Source organism: Micromys minutus (genome assembly GCF_963924665.1).
Source record: "Micromys minutus genome assembly, chromosome: 32".
NCBI lineage: Eukaryota > Metazoa > Chordata > Mammalia > Rodentia > Muridae > Micromys > Micromys minutus.
Window position 1 is genome coordinate 19,451,068 of NC_137967.1, and position 12,753 is coordinate 19,463,820.

Genomic DNA, 12,753 nt, shown 5'->3' on the forward strand with positions numbered 1-12,753 from the left:
CACTGTAGGAGACGAGACGTGGAAGCGGCCAGGTGTGACTTCAAATCCTGGCCTGGCCCCCACCTCTCTTCCTGACTCTGAATCTATCCAGACTTGTTAGAAACCTGACCAAACTCAGCATTGTCAGAGAAAGCCCTTAGAGCTGGACATGTCTGCTGGCCCTCATGCTTTCCCCACCACTAAAATACCTTTTCCTGGGTTCCCATATGACTCACAGAGATGTCAGTCCAGTCTTTGTGGTTTCATACCGTTTGTCCTGGTGGCTGTCACCTTCTGCTTATTTCTCCAAAACCTATTTGTTTACCTTATTTTAGGAAGAACACAGTATACCATAAGGATGGCTGAGCAGTCACTGGAACACTGCCTGTATGTTTATCTACAAACAAACAAACAAACATGGTGGCATATCCCAGCTAGAGGCAGGTGGATCTCTGTGAGTTCAAGGCCAGCTTGGTCTACAGAGCAAGTCCAGGACAGCTAGACTTTTACTGGCTATTACACAGAAAAACCTTGTCCTGAAAAAACAAAACCAGAACCCCCCAAAAAAATCAATACAAAACAAAAAACAGATAGAGCCGGGAGTGGTGGTGCACATCTGTAGTCAAGCCCTTGGGAAGCAGAGACAGGTGGATCTCTGAGTTTGAGGCCAGTTCTAGGAGAGCCAAGGCTGCACAGAGAAACCCTGCCTTGTAAAAACAAAAAATAAGATCAGGTAGATAGATGAGCTTAATGAGCTACCACCTAGCTCAGGGTCTGGTGCATAGTAGGCATGTTTGGCACACAGTTGGTATGCAGAACAGTCCTGGCAGCCCGTGGTGCTGTCCTGTACTTTGGGACGTAACGAGGAGGAGCTCTTGCTGAACGGGGGTGAGAGGTAGCAAGCAACATCTGCCCTGCTCCACGGCTGCTCTGTCTCCTGCTCTGAGGTGATAAGGAAAGATGGGCAGGATTGGGGCTCCGGGTCCTGGGGGAGAGGGCTGGGCAGTGGAGCCTGGGGACAGTGGGTATGGGTGGCCCAGGGGCAGGGAGGCACTGTATGTGCTGACTTTACAATGTGGATCAGTTACTGATTCTCGACGATGTCTGTGAGGGCTTTGCCTGCTAGTATGTTGCGTACTATGTGTGTGCCCAGTGCCTACGGAGGTCAGAAAAGGATATTAGAGCTCCTGGAGCTGGAGGCACAGGTGTTTGTGAGCCATCATGTATGTGCTGGGAACTGGACCTCAGTCTGCAGAAAGGGTAGCCCGTGCTCTGAGCTACTGAGCCATCTCTACAAGGCTGACAGGATGGGGTAGCCAGTGGGAGAGACTAGCGCAGGGCTGGAGCCAGCAGTCCAAAGGGGGGCTTCCAGATGCCCTGCCCTGAACTCTCTCCTTCCTGGCTGTCAGAGTGTCTTTGCTTCTGAGAGTTCTCGTTGTGTTTTAAGACAGGCTTTAAACTCTTGCTCCTCCTGGTTTTACCTCTGAAGTGCTGAGATTGTAGGCATGTGCCACTCTGCCTGTTGAGAGATTCCTTTCCGTGTTATCCCCACCTGATTCTTTCTCTTTGGTGTCTTGCTCCTGAGTAACCCAGACGAGTATCTTAATCTCTGAGCTTTTGTTTGCTCAGTTGCAGAGTGCAGCTGTATTCAGAGCGTGGTGCTCGGCAGGATGTACAGGACGGATGTTTGTGTGCCGCTCACAGCAGAGAGGGTCTGTGCCTGTCTCCCTGTTGGACGGCCACTGCTGGAGGGCTGGAGAGCAAGGGCTCAGAGCCCTCATGCCCAGGGAAGGATCAGCCCCAGCCTTCCATGATAGCCACCTCTCTTCCATGGTAGCCAGTTGCAGAGCCCTAGGACAGCCCTCCATGGACAGTGCTCAGCTCACACTGTCAGACTGTCCCTCAGCTGCTGGCTGCATCTGTGCCTGCTCCCTGCTCCAGCGTATTTAACTCTTAGCACCAGAGTCTCAATGCTACCTCCTCTGAGTCGGTGCCGATAGACAGGCCTCTGGAGACTGGAAGGCAGCTCAGGACTGTCCCCAGCATTGGTATCCTTGGGGAGCAGTTTCCTCTGGAGCCCTTTCTGTCTAGGGACTACTGGTTGTGCCTTCTGAAGATTGACAAAGTCTCAGCCTCTGAACTCAGGGTACTCTAATCAGTCCCCTTACCCTTCTCTCTTGTCCCTCACAGGTGACCAGCAATGGCAGCATTGGGAGGGACACGCCAGCAGAGACCCAGCCTCAGAACCCTCCACCCCAGCCAGCCCCCAACGCCTGGCAGGTCATCAAAGGCGTTCTGTTCAGGTGAGCATACGGGCTTGGGGTTCCCACTCTGCAAAAAGCCAGGCCTGGGGAGAGGGAGCAGTGACCAGGGATAGCACATCTCTACATTGGTGGGAAGGCTGCATACACGGGCCTCAGGACCTATGTGCCAGAGAAGGACCTTGTGGATAAGCCATAGCCTCTCATATTCTCACCCCCGTAGCCACCGTGGTTGCTGAGCCCCAAGAGCTCTTCTGGACAACATTCAGACAAAATGGACTTGGTTTGTTTGTTTGTTTATTTTTGTCTGAGACAGTCTTTTTCTGTTATGTAGCCTTGGCTGTTCTATAGCTCACTCTGTAGTTCAGGCTGGTCTTGAACTCACAGAGATCTGCTTGCCTCTGTTTCCTGAGTACTGGGATGCAAGACATCCTTTTTGAGCCATACCTCAAGTCCCTTACTTCAAGACAGGGTCTCACCAAGCTGCCAGGCTGGATTGAACTCTGTGTAGTCCACACAGGCCTTACGATTCCTTATTCTATCGAGTTATTAATTTTACGGGGTGTAAGAAGGTGTGTCCGTGACAAGGTGCACATGTGGATGTAGGAGGATAACCTGAGGAGTTGGTTCTTTTTTCTACCTTGTGGTCCTGAGGATGGAACTCCACGGTCAGGCTTTGTAGCACACACCTTTACTCTCTGAGTCGGCTCACTGGCCCAAGTCCTCGAACTTTGATCCTCCTGCTTCAGCTTCCCAAATACTGAAATGACAGACCCAAAATATATGGTCTGGCTGACACTCCCTTTGTATCCTGGGAAATGGAGTCTCACTAGGCACTGAAAGCGTTGAAAATTTTATATAGACAATTAGATAATTTGCGTTAGTAGATTTTTCCCTTAAACTCTGGAATTATCTGTACCCTTTTACAGCATACTGCATTAGGTAGCTGTTGAGCATATACTCAAGTCACTGATAAAATGACATCCTAAGTGTATGGGACACATCTGTGTCCTCTATTGGCAGTGGCCTTGTACTGACCATAAACATACAGGTTTGTGTCCTGTTGATAAGACACAGACTCAGTGTGTAGCTGCAGCTGGCCTGTGACTCCCTGGCAGTGGTCCTCTAGGCTTGCAGGGGACTGATTGTAGTACAGGTTTACACTTACTCAGTGGAGATGAGGGTCTCATTCTCTAGTCCAGTTCTTAAGCATGAAGGACGGCCCTCCTGTTTCAGCCTCTTGGACGCCCTGGTTTACAAGTGTGAACCATACAGGTCTAGCAGATGTATTTAAATGTTTGCAGACAACCAACAGTTTGTCTGAAATAAAGGCTTGACTGACAGTGTTGAGGGAGCCAGGGAGTGCAGTAATGCAAAGGAACATCATTCAGTAACATATCATTAAAGGCACACACCAGCTCTCCTGGCTGTGTTTGCTTTTGGCTTTTTTTTGTAGGAGGGTTTGAGACAGAGTTTTTGTTTTTTTTTTGTTTTGTTTTTTTGTTTGTTTGTTTGTTTGTTTTAGCCTTGGCTATCCTGGAACTCACTCTGTAGCCCAGGCTGGCCTCTAATTCAAGAGATCCTTCTGCCTCTTTCTCCCAAGTGCTAGGATTAGATGTGTGTGCCACCACCACTTGATTGTATTTTAAAACTTTGTGTGTGTGTGTGTGAGAGAGAGAGAGAGAGAGAGAGAGAGAGAGAGAGAGAGAGAGAGAGAGAGAGATAGTAGTGGTGGCCAGGTGGGGGGTGGGGTATTAGCATGTGTAAGGATGTGCATTCAGAGGTCAGAGCACAGCTTTCCAAACTCAGTTTTCTCCTTTTTTTTTTTTAAGATTTATTTATACAGCTTTCTGCCTGCATGTATGTCTGCAGGCCAGAAGAGGGCATCAGATCCCATTACAGATGGTTGTGAGCCACCATGTGGTTGCTGAGATTTGAACTCAGGACCTCTGGAAGAGCGGTTAGTGCTCTAACCACTGAGCCATCTCTCCAGCTCCAGTTTTCTTCATCTAAGACCTGGAGATTAGACTCAGGTTCAGGCTTGGCAGCAAGTGCCTTTACTCACTGAGCCATCTTGCTGGCCTTTTTTTTTTTCTCTCTCCCTCTCTCTTCCTTCCTTCCTTCCTTTCTTTCTTCCTTCCTTTCTTTCTTTTTCTTTTTTATTTCTTTAAAGCATGGTCTTAGAAAGTTTGAGCTAGCCTCAGATTTATAGCTGAGGATGACCCCCAATTTCTATCCCCCTGCCTCCACTTCTTACAGTTTTCATACATACGAGTATGCACGTGTTATACTGGGAGTGCCACCCAGAGCATCAAGCATGGCAAAGCAGGTGCCCTGCCAGCTGCACTACAGCCCCGCCCCTTTTCCAGTTCTCACGCTTCAGTTCCCACCTCAAGTGGGAATCCTGTGCCCAGCACATCCTAAGGATCACCAGAGCGAGGTGTGTATGGCAGAAAGGGGAATGACTGCTGTTTAGAAGGGTATTGTCGGCAGAGGGCATGGCTCGGCACTACAGCACTCATGTAGCGTGCTCGAACTTCCGGGGTCTCTTCCCAGCACTGGGAAAGAAAAGAATGGAAGGAAGAAAATACTTGATGATCTCCATTTTAGTCTCCAGGCGCATTCTGGTGAGGACAGAACTGCCTGCCCGTGGCTCCCAGGTGTGAAGCTATGAAGGAGGGATGGATACTCCTGAGTGTCCTTCTGCCCTTTGTGCCCAGGACTCTCAGCCATGGAGCCCTGTTCCTTACCCAGTTTTCCCCCATCTCCCTGCCCTGCCTTGTGCTTTCAGATTTCTTTTTATTTCTTTGTGCACTCATGTGCATGTGTTCATTTACTTACTGTATGGCAGTGCGTGTTGTCAATGCACAGGTATAAATAGTATCGTGTGGATACAGAATAACCGTGTGAAGCTGGTTCTCTCTCTTCATCCAGCTTCAGGATGGAGCTCAGGTCCTTAGGCTTGGTGGTAAGTGCCCAGTTGGCAGAGCCATTCCTGGGCTCTATTTTTTAGTTTTTTAAAACATTGCTAGACAAAGTGGTTCACATCTTTAATCCCAGTACTTGGGAGGCAGAGGCAGGTGGAACTCTGAGTTTGAGACCAGTCTGGTTTACAGAGGGAGTTCAGGGCAACCAGGGCTACACAGAGAAACCCTATCTCAAAAAAGCAAAACCAAAACATAAAATCCATTTATTGATTAATCATGTGTGCCTGAAGGAGTAGGAAACGTCAGCCCTGGTAGGAGGCAGAGTCAGGAGGATTGCTGGGGCTTGCTGCCAACCTAAAGTCCAAGCTGTTCTCGTTCAGAAGAGGGTGTGATGGAGTTGCCCGAGCTCCTGCTGCAGTCTCAGCAGGCCCAGCTGGAGTTTCTTTTTTCCTCTTAGCTGTATTATTTATACACAATAGTGGCTTTCCTGTAACATTTGCATCCGTGTATATAGTGTGTTTTGGTCCTATTGAGGCCCACTGTTCTGTCTTGTCCTCCGTTTCTACAGTGCTGTGGAACACACCCAGAGTGTGTGCTAGGCAGGCACTGTCAGCCGAGCTTCTCGCCCATTTCCTCAGGTTTCCTTGCCCATCACCCCTGCCCTCTTTTAATTGAGATAATGTCTCAGGACCGTCTCCACTCCCTGGATGCTGGGTCACAGACTTGTACCATCATGTCTGACTCACTTGTTTTCATGCTCCAAGCGACAGGGCAGGGCAGTCGGCTCTCTCAGGTCCTCCAGTTCATTTCCTCACAGCCAGCAGCACCCTCCCTGTGCTTTTCATTAGCGGCATATCTGGACATCTGCACGTTGGTGGAGGGCTGCTTCCTTCTTTCCTTAGAACCAGTGGCAGCAGACATCAGGTGGGTGTGGGTGGCTGCTCACAGACTATCCCATCTGAAGTCCTCTGTGTGTGTATGTTGCTGTGGGTGAATAAAAGGCCCTGAATATACTAGGCACAGACCTTTTTTAGTTGTTACATTTACTGTTTGTATGTGAGGTCAGGGGTCAGGCATGTGCTGCCTTGTACAACTGCCAGAGGACAACTTTATGGCATTTGTTTTCTACTTTTATATGGTGTGTTGGTTTCTGTGTGCTCAGCCCAGAGAGTGGCACTATTAGAAGGTGTGGCCCTGTTGGAGTAGGTGTGTCACAGTGGGTATGGGCTATACGACCCTCACCCTAGCTGCCCTGAAGCCAGTATTCTAGCAGCCTTTCCATGAAGATGTAACTCTCAGTTCCTCCTGCACCATGCCTGCCGCCATGCTCTCACCTTGATGAGAAAGGACCGAACCTCTGAACCTGTAAGCCAGCTGCAATTAATTAAATATTGTCCTTATAAGCATTGCCTTGGTCATGGTGTCTGTTCACAGCAGTAAAACCCTAACTTAGACACATGGTCACCAGGTCTGCATCGTGAGACACCTTACTATTTATTGATGAGCCATTCATCACACAAGCCCTGGCTTTGATTTTTTATTTTATTTTATTTATTTACGTATTGAGACACAGTGCCTCATCATGTAACTGCCTGGCCTGGAACTCCCAGAGATCCCCTTGCCTCTGCCTCCTGGGTGCTGGAATTAAAGGTACTTGCTTGTTTTTCTGAGGCAGTGTCACAGTATTTAGCTCAGGTTGACCTTGAATTTGCTGTGATCCTTCCACCTCAGCCTCTCCAGGGCTGTGATTGCCAGAGTGTATGTCTGGTTGGTTGGAGCTTGCTTCATTTCATTCCTTCATTTTAAGATGACTTTATTTATTTTGCCCCTATATGTGTATCTTTGTACCCTATGTTGTGCCTGAGGACCTCATGGAGATGTCCTCTGAGTCAGAAAGGGCATCAGATCCCCTAGAGCTGAATAACTAATGGCTGTGAGTCCCCATGTGGGTGTCAGGAATTGAACCCCAATATTAGGGAGAAGAACAAGTGCGGCTAACCACTGATCTATCGCTTCAGCCCCGAGGTTAGATATGGTGGTGCTTGCGTTTAGTTCCAGCATTTGGGAGCACGGGCAAGCCAATCTCTGTTTGAAGCCAGCCTGCTCTATATTGTAAGTTCTAGGACAGCTAGAAATGCGCACTCACACAAAAATATGAGACAGGAATTTTTGTTTTGATTTGTGTTTTGATACAAGGTCTTGAGCAGTCAAGATACTTTTAAATAAAAGTGTTGTTTAGTGGAGGATGACCCGCCTTCGCCACTTGAGTACCAAACAGGGTTTCTCTGTGTGGCCCTTGCTGCCCTGGAAATTGCTCTGTAGATCAGGCTGGCCGCAGATTTAGATCTGCCTGCCTCTGCCTCCCTAGTGCTGGGATGAAAGGTGTGTGTGACTGTACCCAGTCAGTTTTATTTTGTGTATTATTTTATTTAATTTATATCTGCATCTATTGGATCCCTTGATGAATTTCCCAATGGGTGCAAGGAATTGAACTCAGGACCTCTGGATGAGGAGCTCTTTTTTTCCCCCCCTTTTTAAAAGATATATTTATTTATTATATATAAGTACACTGTTGCTGTCTTCAGACACACCAGAAGAGGGCATCAGATCTCATTACAGATGGCTGTGAGCCACCATGTAGTTGCTGGGAATTGAACTCAGGACCCCTGGGAGAGCAGTCAGTGCTCTAACCACTGAGCCATCTCCCCAGCCCTCCCCTCTATCTATCTATCTATCTATCTATCTATCTATCTATCTATCTATCTATCTATCTATCTATCTATCTCTATTTTAAGTCTTCACTTTTTTATTCTTTGTGCACAAAGACTAGCATGATCCGGTTTCACTGGGTAGGTGGCTTAGTCCAACTTGATGAAGCCTGTGTCCTTCGAGTACTGCCGGAAGCACTGACAGCGCATGTTCAGCCCGTGTTTACGGATCGGACCGTAGCGGTTAGAGCAGACGCGGGGAGAGTGAGAGCCCTGGCTGAAGTTCTGTGGGTGACTCCAGTAGAGCTGCTGGTGACCCCCATCTTGCCTTCAGACGCGCAGCGAGGAAAGAAGAATGAGCAACCCCCCCCTTAAAACGATTTATTTATTTATTATACATAAGTGATGAGCCACTGAGCCATCTCTCCAGCTGAGTGCCAGACTTATAGATGAGCACTAAGATTGTGGGATAATTAAGTAATGCATAAAGCCCCCACAAGCAGATTGTGACAGTAACCCTCTATGTCCCATAAGCAGTGGGTTAAGGGCCACAGAGTGGAGCTTACCTTTCACCTGCATTGGTGCTTCCTAGTGGAGTTGAGATGGAGTGGGGCATGGGAAGGACTAGAGAGAGAGGATTCTTTCTTTTCAAATTGTGTGTGTGTGTGTGTGTGTGTGTTTGAGATACCAATTTATATATCCCAGACTAGCATTGAACTCACTGTAATCTAAGCTAATTTTAAGCTTTCAGTTAAATGCTGGGATGAACAATTATGAGCTATCATACCCACATTTGTTGATAAGCTTTCTGAACTTCTAACTGTAAAATATCTGTTTGGGGGGCTGGACAGATGTCTCAGCAGTTAAGAGCACTGACTGCTCTTCCAGAGGTCCTGAGTTCAATTCCCAGCAACCACATGGTGGCTCACAACCATCTATAATGGGATCTGGTGCCCTCTTCTGGTGTGTCTGAACATAGCTATAGTGTACTCATGCACATAAAGTAAATAAATCTTTTTTAAAATGTATCTGTTTGGACTATCTGGGTGGTGGTGGCACACCCTTTAACTCCAGCACTCAGGAGGCGGATGCAGGCAGACCTCTCAGTTTGAGCTGGTCTACTAGAGCTAGTTCCAGGACAGGCAGTACACAGAAAACCTGTCTCAACTCAATCTCCCATGTCTGCAACAAAGGCTATTTGGAATAGGGTAGAGGATTTAATGCATACTTTCATTATTTTTTTCTTCAGCAAGTTTTTGTTTTGTTGTATTTTTGAGACAGTGTCTCCACCCGTAGTCCAGTCTGATCTGAAACTCAAGTAGCCCTCTTACCTACTGAGTGTTGAAATCACAGGCGTGAGACCCCATGCTGCCTTTGCTCCAGTAATTGGGGAAGCCGTGGGACAGTATTCCCTGTAAGCTTGGGTGCATAGAGGAAGGGCTTTCTTTGTCCCACATGCCCTCTGGGAGCGCTCCTGAGGTGATGTACAGCCATTCTCACAGTCCACGCTAGAAAGCACTGGTCTGACTTCACACGTGGGGACAGGCTGGAGGGCTAAGGAGCCACAGTCTCCACTCTGAGCGGGGCATTGCTGCTCCCACACTCTCCTTGGAGTATTTACCAGAGTGGGAGCTTCCCATGAACGCAGCAGGGGTCCCCAGAGAGCACTGGTTCTAGACATTTGTCAGCTAATGTGCATGGGGAGCAGATGGCTCAGCTGGGCTGTAGCCCCTGAGACCCCAGACCCCAGGGCTCCTTGGTTTCAGCAGGCAGAGGCAAGTCCATGTGTTCAGTCCTGCCCTAATAGGGCTCAGCTGGGAGCTCAACCCACTGAGCTGTCACTCTCAGTACCTCTCTGCTTAAATGGTTTTTTGTTTTTTCAACGCCAGGTTTGAAACCCAGGGCCTGTGTGCCAGGACGGTGCTGTGTGTGAACTCCACCCTGGGAGCTGTGCACACCTATTTTCCCTGATGAAATAGCAGGAGCGGCCAGCACGGGGAAAGCTGGCTCTGCGCTCTTCACACCTCACTTGAGAGGTCACAGGATGCAGGGAGTCCTGCCTGAGAGCGAGTGTTGGCAGCACACACAGGCCTAGCGGCAGACGGGTTGAGCAGACCGGTTTAGGTTCCAGGCTAACCCCAGCTACAGACTGACTGCCTAAAAGCCAACCCCGGACTCTGCCTGAAGGAGTAGGAAACGTCACCCCGGTAGGAGGCAGAGTCAGGAGGATTGCTGGGGCTTGCTGTCAACCTAAAGTCCAAGCTGTTCTCGTTCAGAAGAGGGTGTGATGCAGTTGCCCGAGCTCCTGCTGCAGTCTCAGCAGGCCCAGCTGGAGTTTCTTTTTCCTCAGTACCTTTGATCTTTTGTTGGTTAACTCTTCTGATGGAGGTAGAAACCGCTCATTGTAGCCTTGCCGTGACAGTATTATTGCAAATACAAAATATATTGATGCAGAGTGTGGGTGTGTGTTCCTAGAGTAGAACTTTAAGCCTTGCATATGCTAGGCAGGCTCTTGATCACTGACCTGAATGCTATTCCCATAGCTCTTTTAGTATAGTAATTAATTTTGTCAAAAAAAAATTAGTTTTATTGACTGAGTGTAGTTTTTTGCTAGTTTTATCCTAATTGGAAAAAGAAAAAAAGGCCAGTGATGGTATATTCTTTTATTTCCTGCACTTGGGAGGCAGAGACAGTCAGATCGAGTTTGAGGCCAGCCTGGTCTATAAAATGAGTTCTAGGGCAGTTACACAGAAAAGCCCTGTCTTGGAAAACAAAAAGAAAATACATAAGCAAGCATAAATAAAGTGAAATGAAAGTTGTGAGAGAAAGTGAGTGCACGCGGGCATACCTGTGATCCATGTGGGTCTGTGTGTGCTGGGGCCAGGAGATGGTGTCTTCCTTTAGAGCTGGAGTTACAAGGGGGATTAGTCGTCTGTTGCTGAGAATATATACTCCAATAAAAGGAACCCAAGGTAGAAAGGGTTTATGTAGCTTATATTTCCAGGTTATATTGAGGGAGGTTAAAATGGTTTGAACATAGAACCAAATCTATAGGAGAACACTTCTTGGAGCTAACTCACATAACTATGGATATAAGTTTTTCATAGCCCAGACCATCCGTTTAGGGATGATAGCACCCATGGTGGGCCTCCTGGATTACTTAATAGTGAAGACAGCCCTCCACAGACACAGCCATAGGCCAGTCTACAGCAGTCCCTCTGTCTGATACCTGTTTTGTTTTGTTGGGTTCTTTGTTTTGTTGTGGATGTCTCACTATGTAGCTCAAGCCTTAGAGTCACAGGTGTGCCCCACACATGGTAGTCACCTGTCTCAAGCCTTAGAGTCACAGGTGTGCCCCACACATGGTAGTCACCTGTCTCAAGCCTTTTTGGTTCTTTTTAGTTGAGACAGTGAGTCTTTTTCAAACTCCAAGCCATATAATCCAAGGTGAAGAAATCTTAAATTCAAGACCAGCTCAGACAGTATAAAATTCTAGCTTGCCTAGTGGTTCGCTCCTTTAATCTCAGTGCTCAAGGGGCAGAGACAGGCAGATCTCTGTGAGTTTGAGGTCAGCCTGGTCTAAAAAGCAAGTTCCAGGACAGCCAGGACTACACAGAGAAAACCCTGTTTCAAAAAAAAAATGTCTAGAGATACTGTTGAGTCTAGAATTCCCCCATTGAGGGGCTCAGGGCATGGCTTTATAGTAGAGCACTTGCTTAGAATCCCCCAGTGAGGGGCTGTAGGTGTTGCTCAACAGTAGAACACTTGGCTGGTTCACTCAGTTCACTCTACTAGTACAAAAAAAAAAAAATCACCACCACCAAAACTTGGCTTTCTGTGGCTGAAAAGGCTAATCCATTACCTCCAGCTTCTTAGGACTTTAATTGAAATTGGAAAGTAATTGCACTCAAGTTTCTTGCAGTACAGTGGGAAGATTCTAGATCCTTTGGATACTCACTAGGCCACCAAGGTTCCCCAGACCTTGACTGCCTTAGATCTCCTAACTTTGAGGTTGAGTGGCCCATGCATGACATGAGGTCCTGAGGGGTCAAGGTGGGCCTGTGCTTGTGTGGGGCTTCTTGAGCCTCTATCCTGCAAGGGCATCGTGTCTTCACTAGCACCACCGCTTCCTCCGCCGCCTCAGACCTCAGAGAGTGTAGGGGTTGGATTCGGAGCCTGACGTAGTGGGCTACAGTACAGAGTGTAGGCCTCACTTGCCCCTGCTTCCTTCCCCAGGATCTTCATCATCTGGGCCATCAGCAGCTGGTTCCGCCGAGGACCATCCTCTCAGGACCAGTCGGGCCCTGGAGGGGCCCCACGTGTCGCCAGCCGAAACCTATTCCCCAAAGACACTCTAATGGTAATGCTGGGTGGAAGGCAACTGGAGGGGTTGGGACAGTGACATGATGAGGGGAGGCAAGATGGGACCGTTCCTGGCTGCGTAAGCTCACTAGGCTTATGGGTCCCAGATGCTCTAGCCCTTCAGTGCAGGTGACTTGTGCTACCTGAGGGACACTGAGAAAACAGGTCTCTCGGGAGCTCATACAGTAGTCTTTCTGGTTGTTGTGCACCTATTGCAACAGGGTCCCGGGTGCTTTCTTTGAGAAACATGTTTGGCCCTTGTGGTTGTGAGTGACAGGGTGACTGGGATCAGTTCAGGTTCCTGAGCTAACAGCACAGACTCCTCCCCCTCAGGCTTTCCCAAGGCCGTTCTCTGATGGGCTCTGTTGTGGCATATCTCTGCCTGTCAGCAGGCCACTATCAAATAGTGGATCCTAGGGATGGGGATAGTGGGTGGGAGCCTTGGGCTGAGTAGAAGGAGGCTCTCCAAACTTGCCTGAGATCTCTCTAGTTCCATCTTGGAGGTCATCTGTGGTG

At 48.4% G+C, this 12,753-nt stretch overlaps 1 protein-coding gene across 1 annotated transcript in view; it reads left to right on the forward strand.

Moving 5' to 3' along the window:
* CLPTM1 (CLPTM1 regulator of GABA type A receptor forward trafficking) overlaps nucleotides 1-12,753 on the forward strand; it is a 29,518-nt gene that overhangs the window by 5,438 nt on the left and 11,327 nt on the right. Inside the window, exons 2-3 of the mRNA XM_080908371.1 lie at nucleotides 2,170-2,282; nucleotides 12,112-12,235. Coding sequence (XP_080764497.1) covers nucleotides 2,170-2,282; nucleotides 12,112-12,235 — 237 coding nt within the window. The remainder of the gene's footprint in view (nucleotides 1-2,169; nucleotides 2,283-12,111; nucleotides 12,236-12,753) is intronic.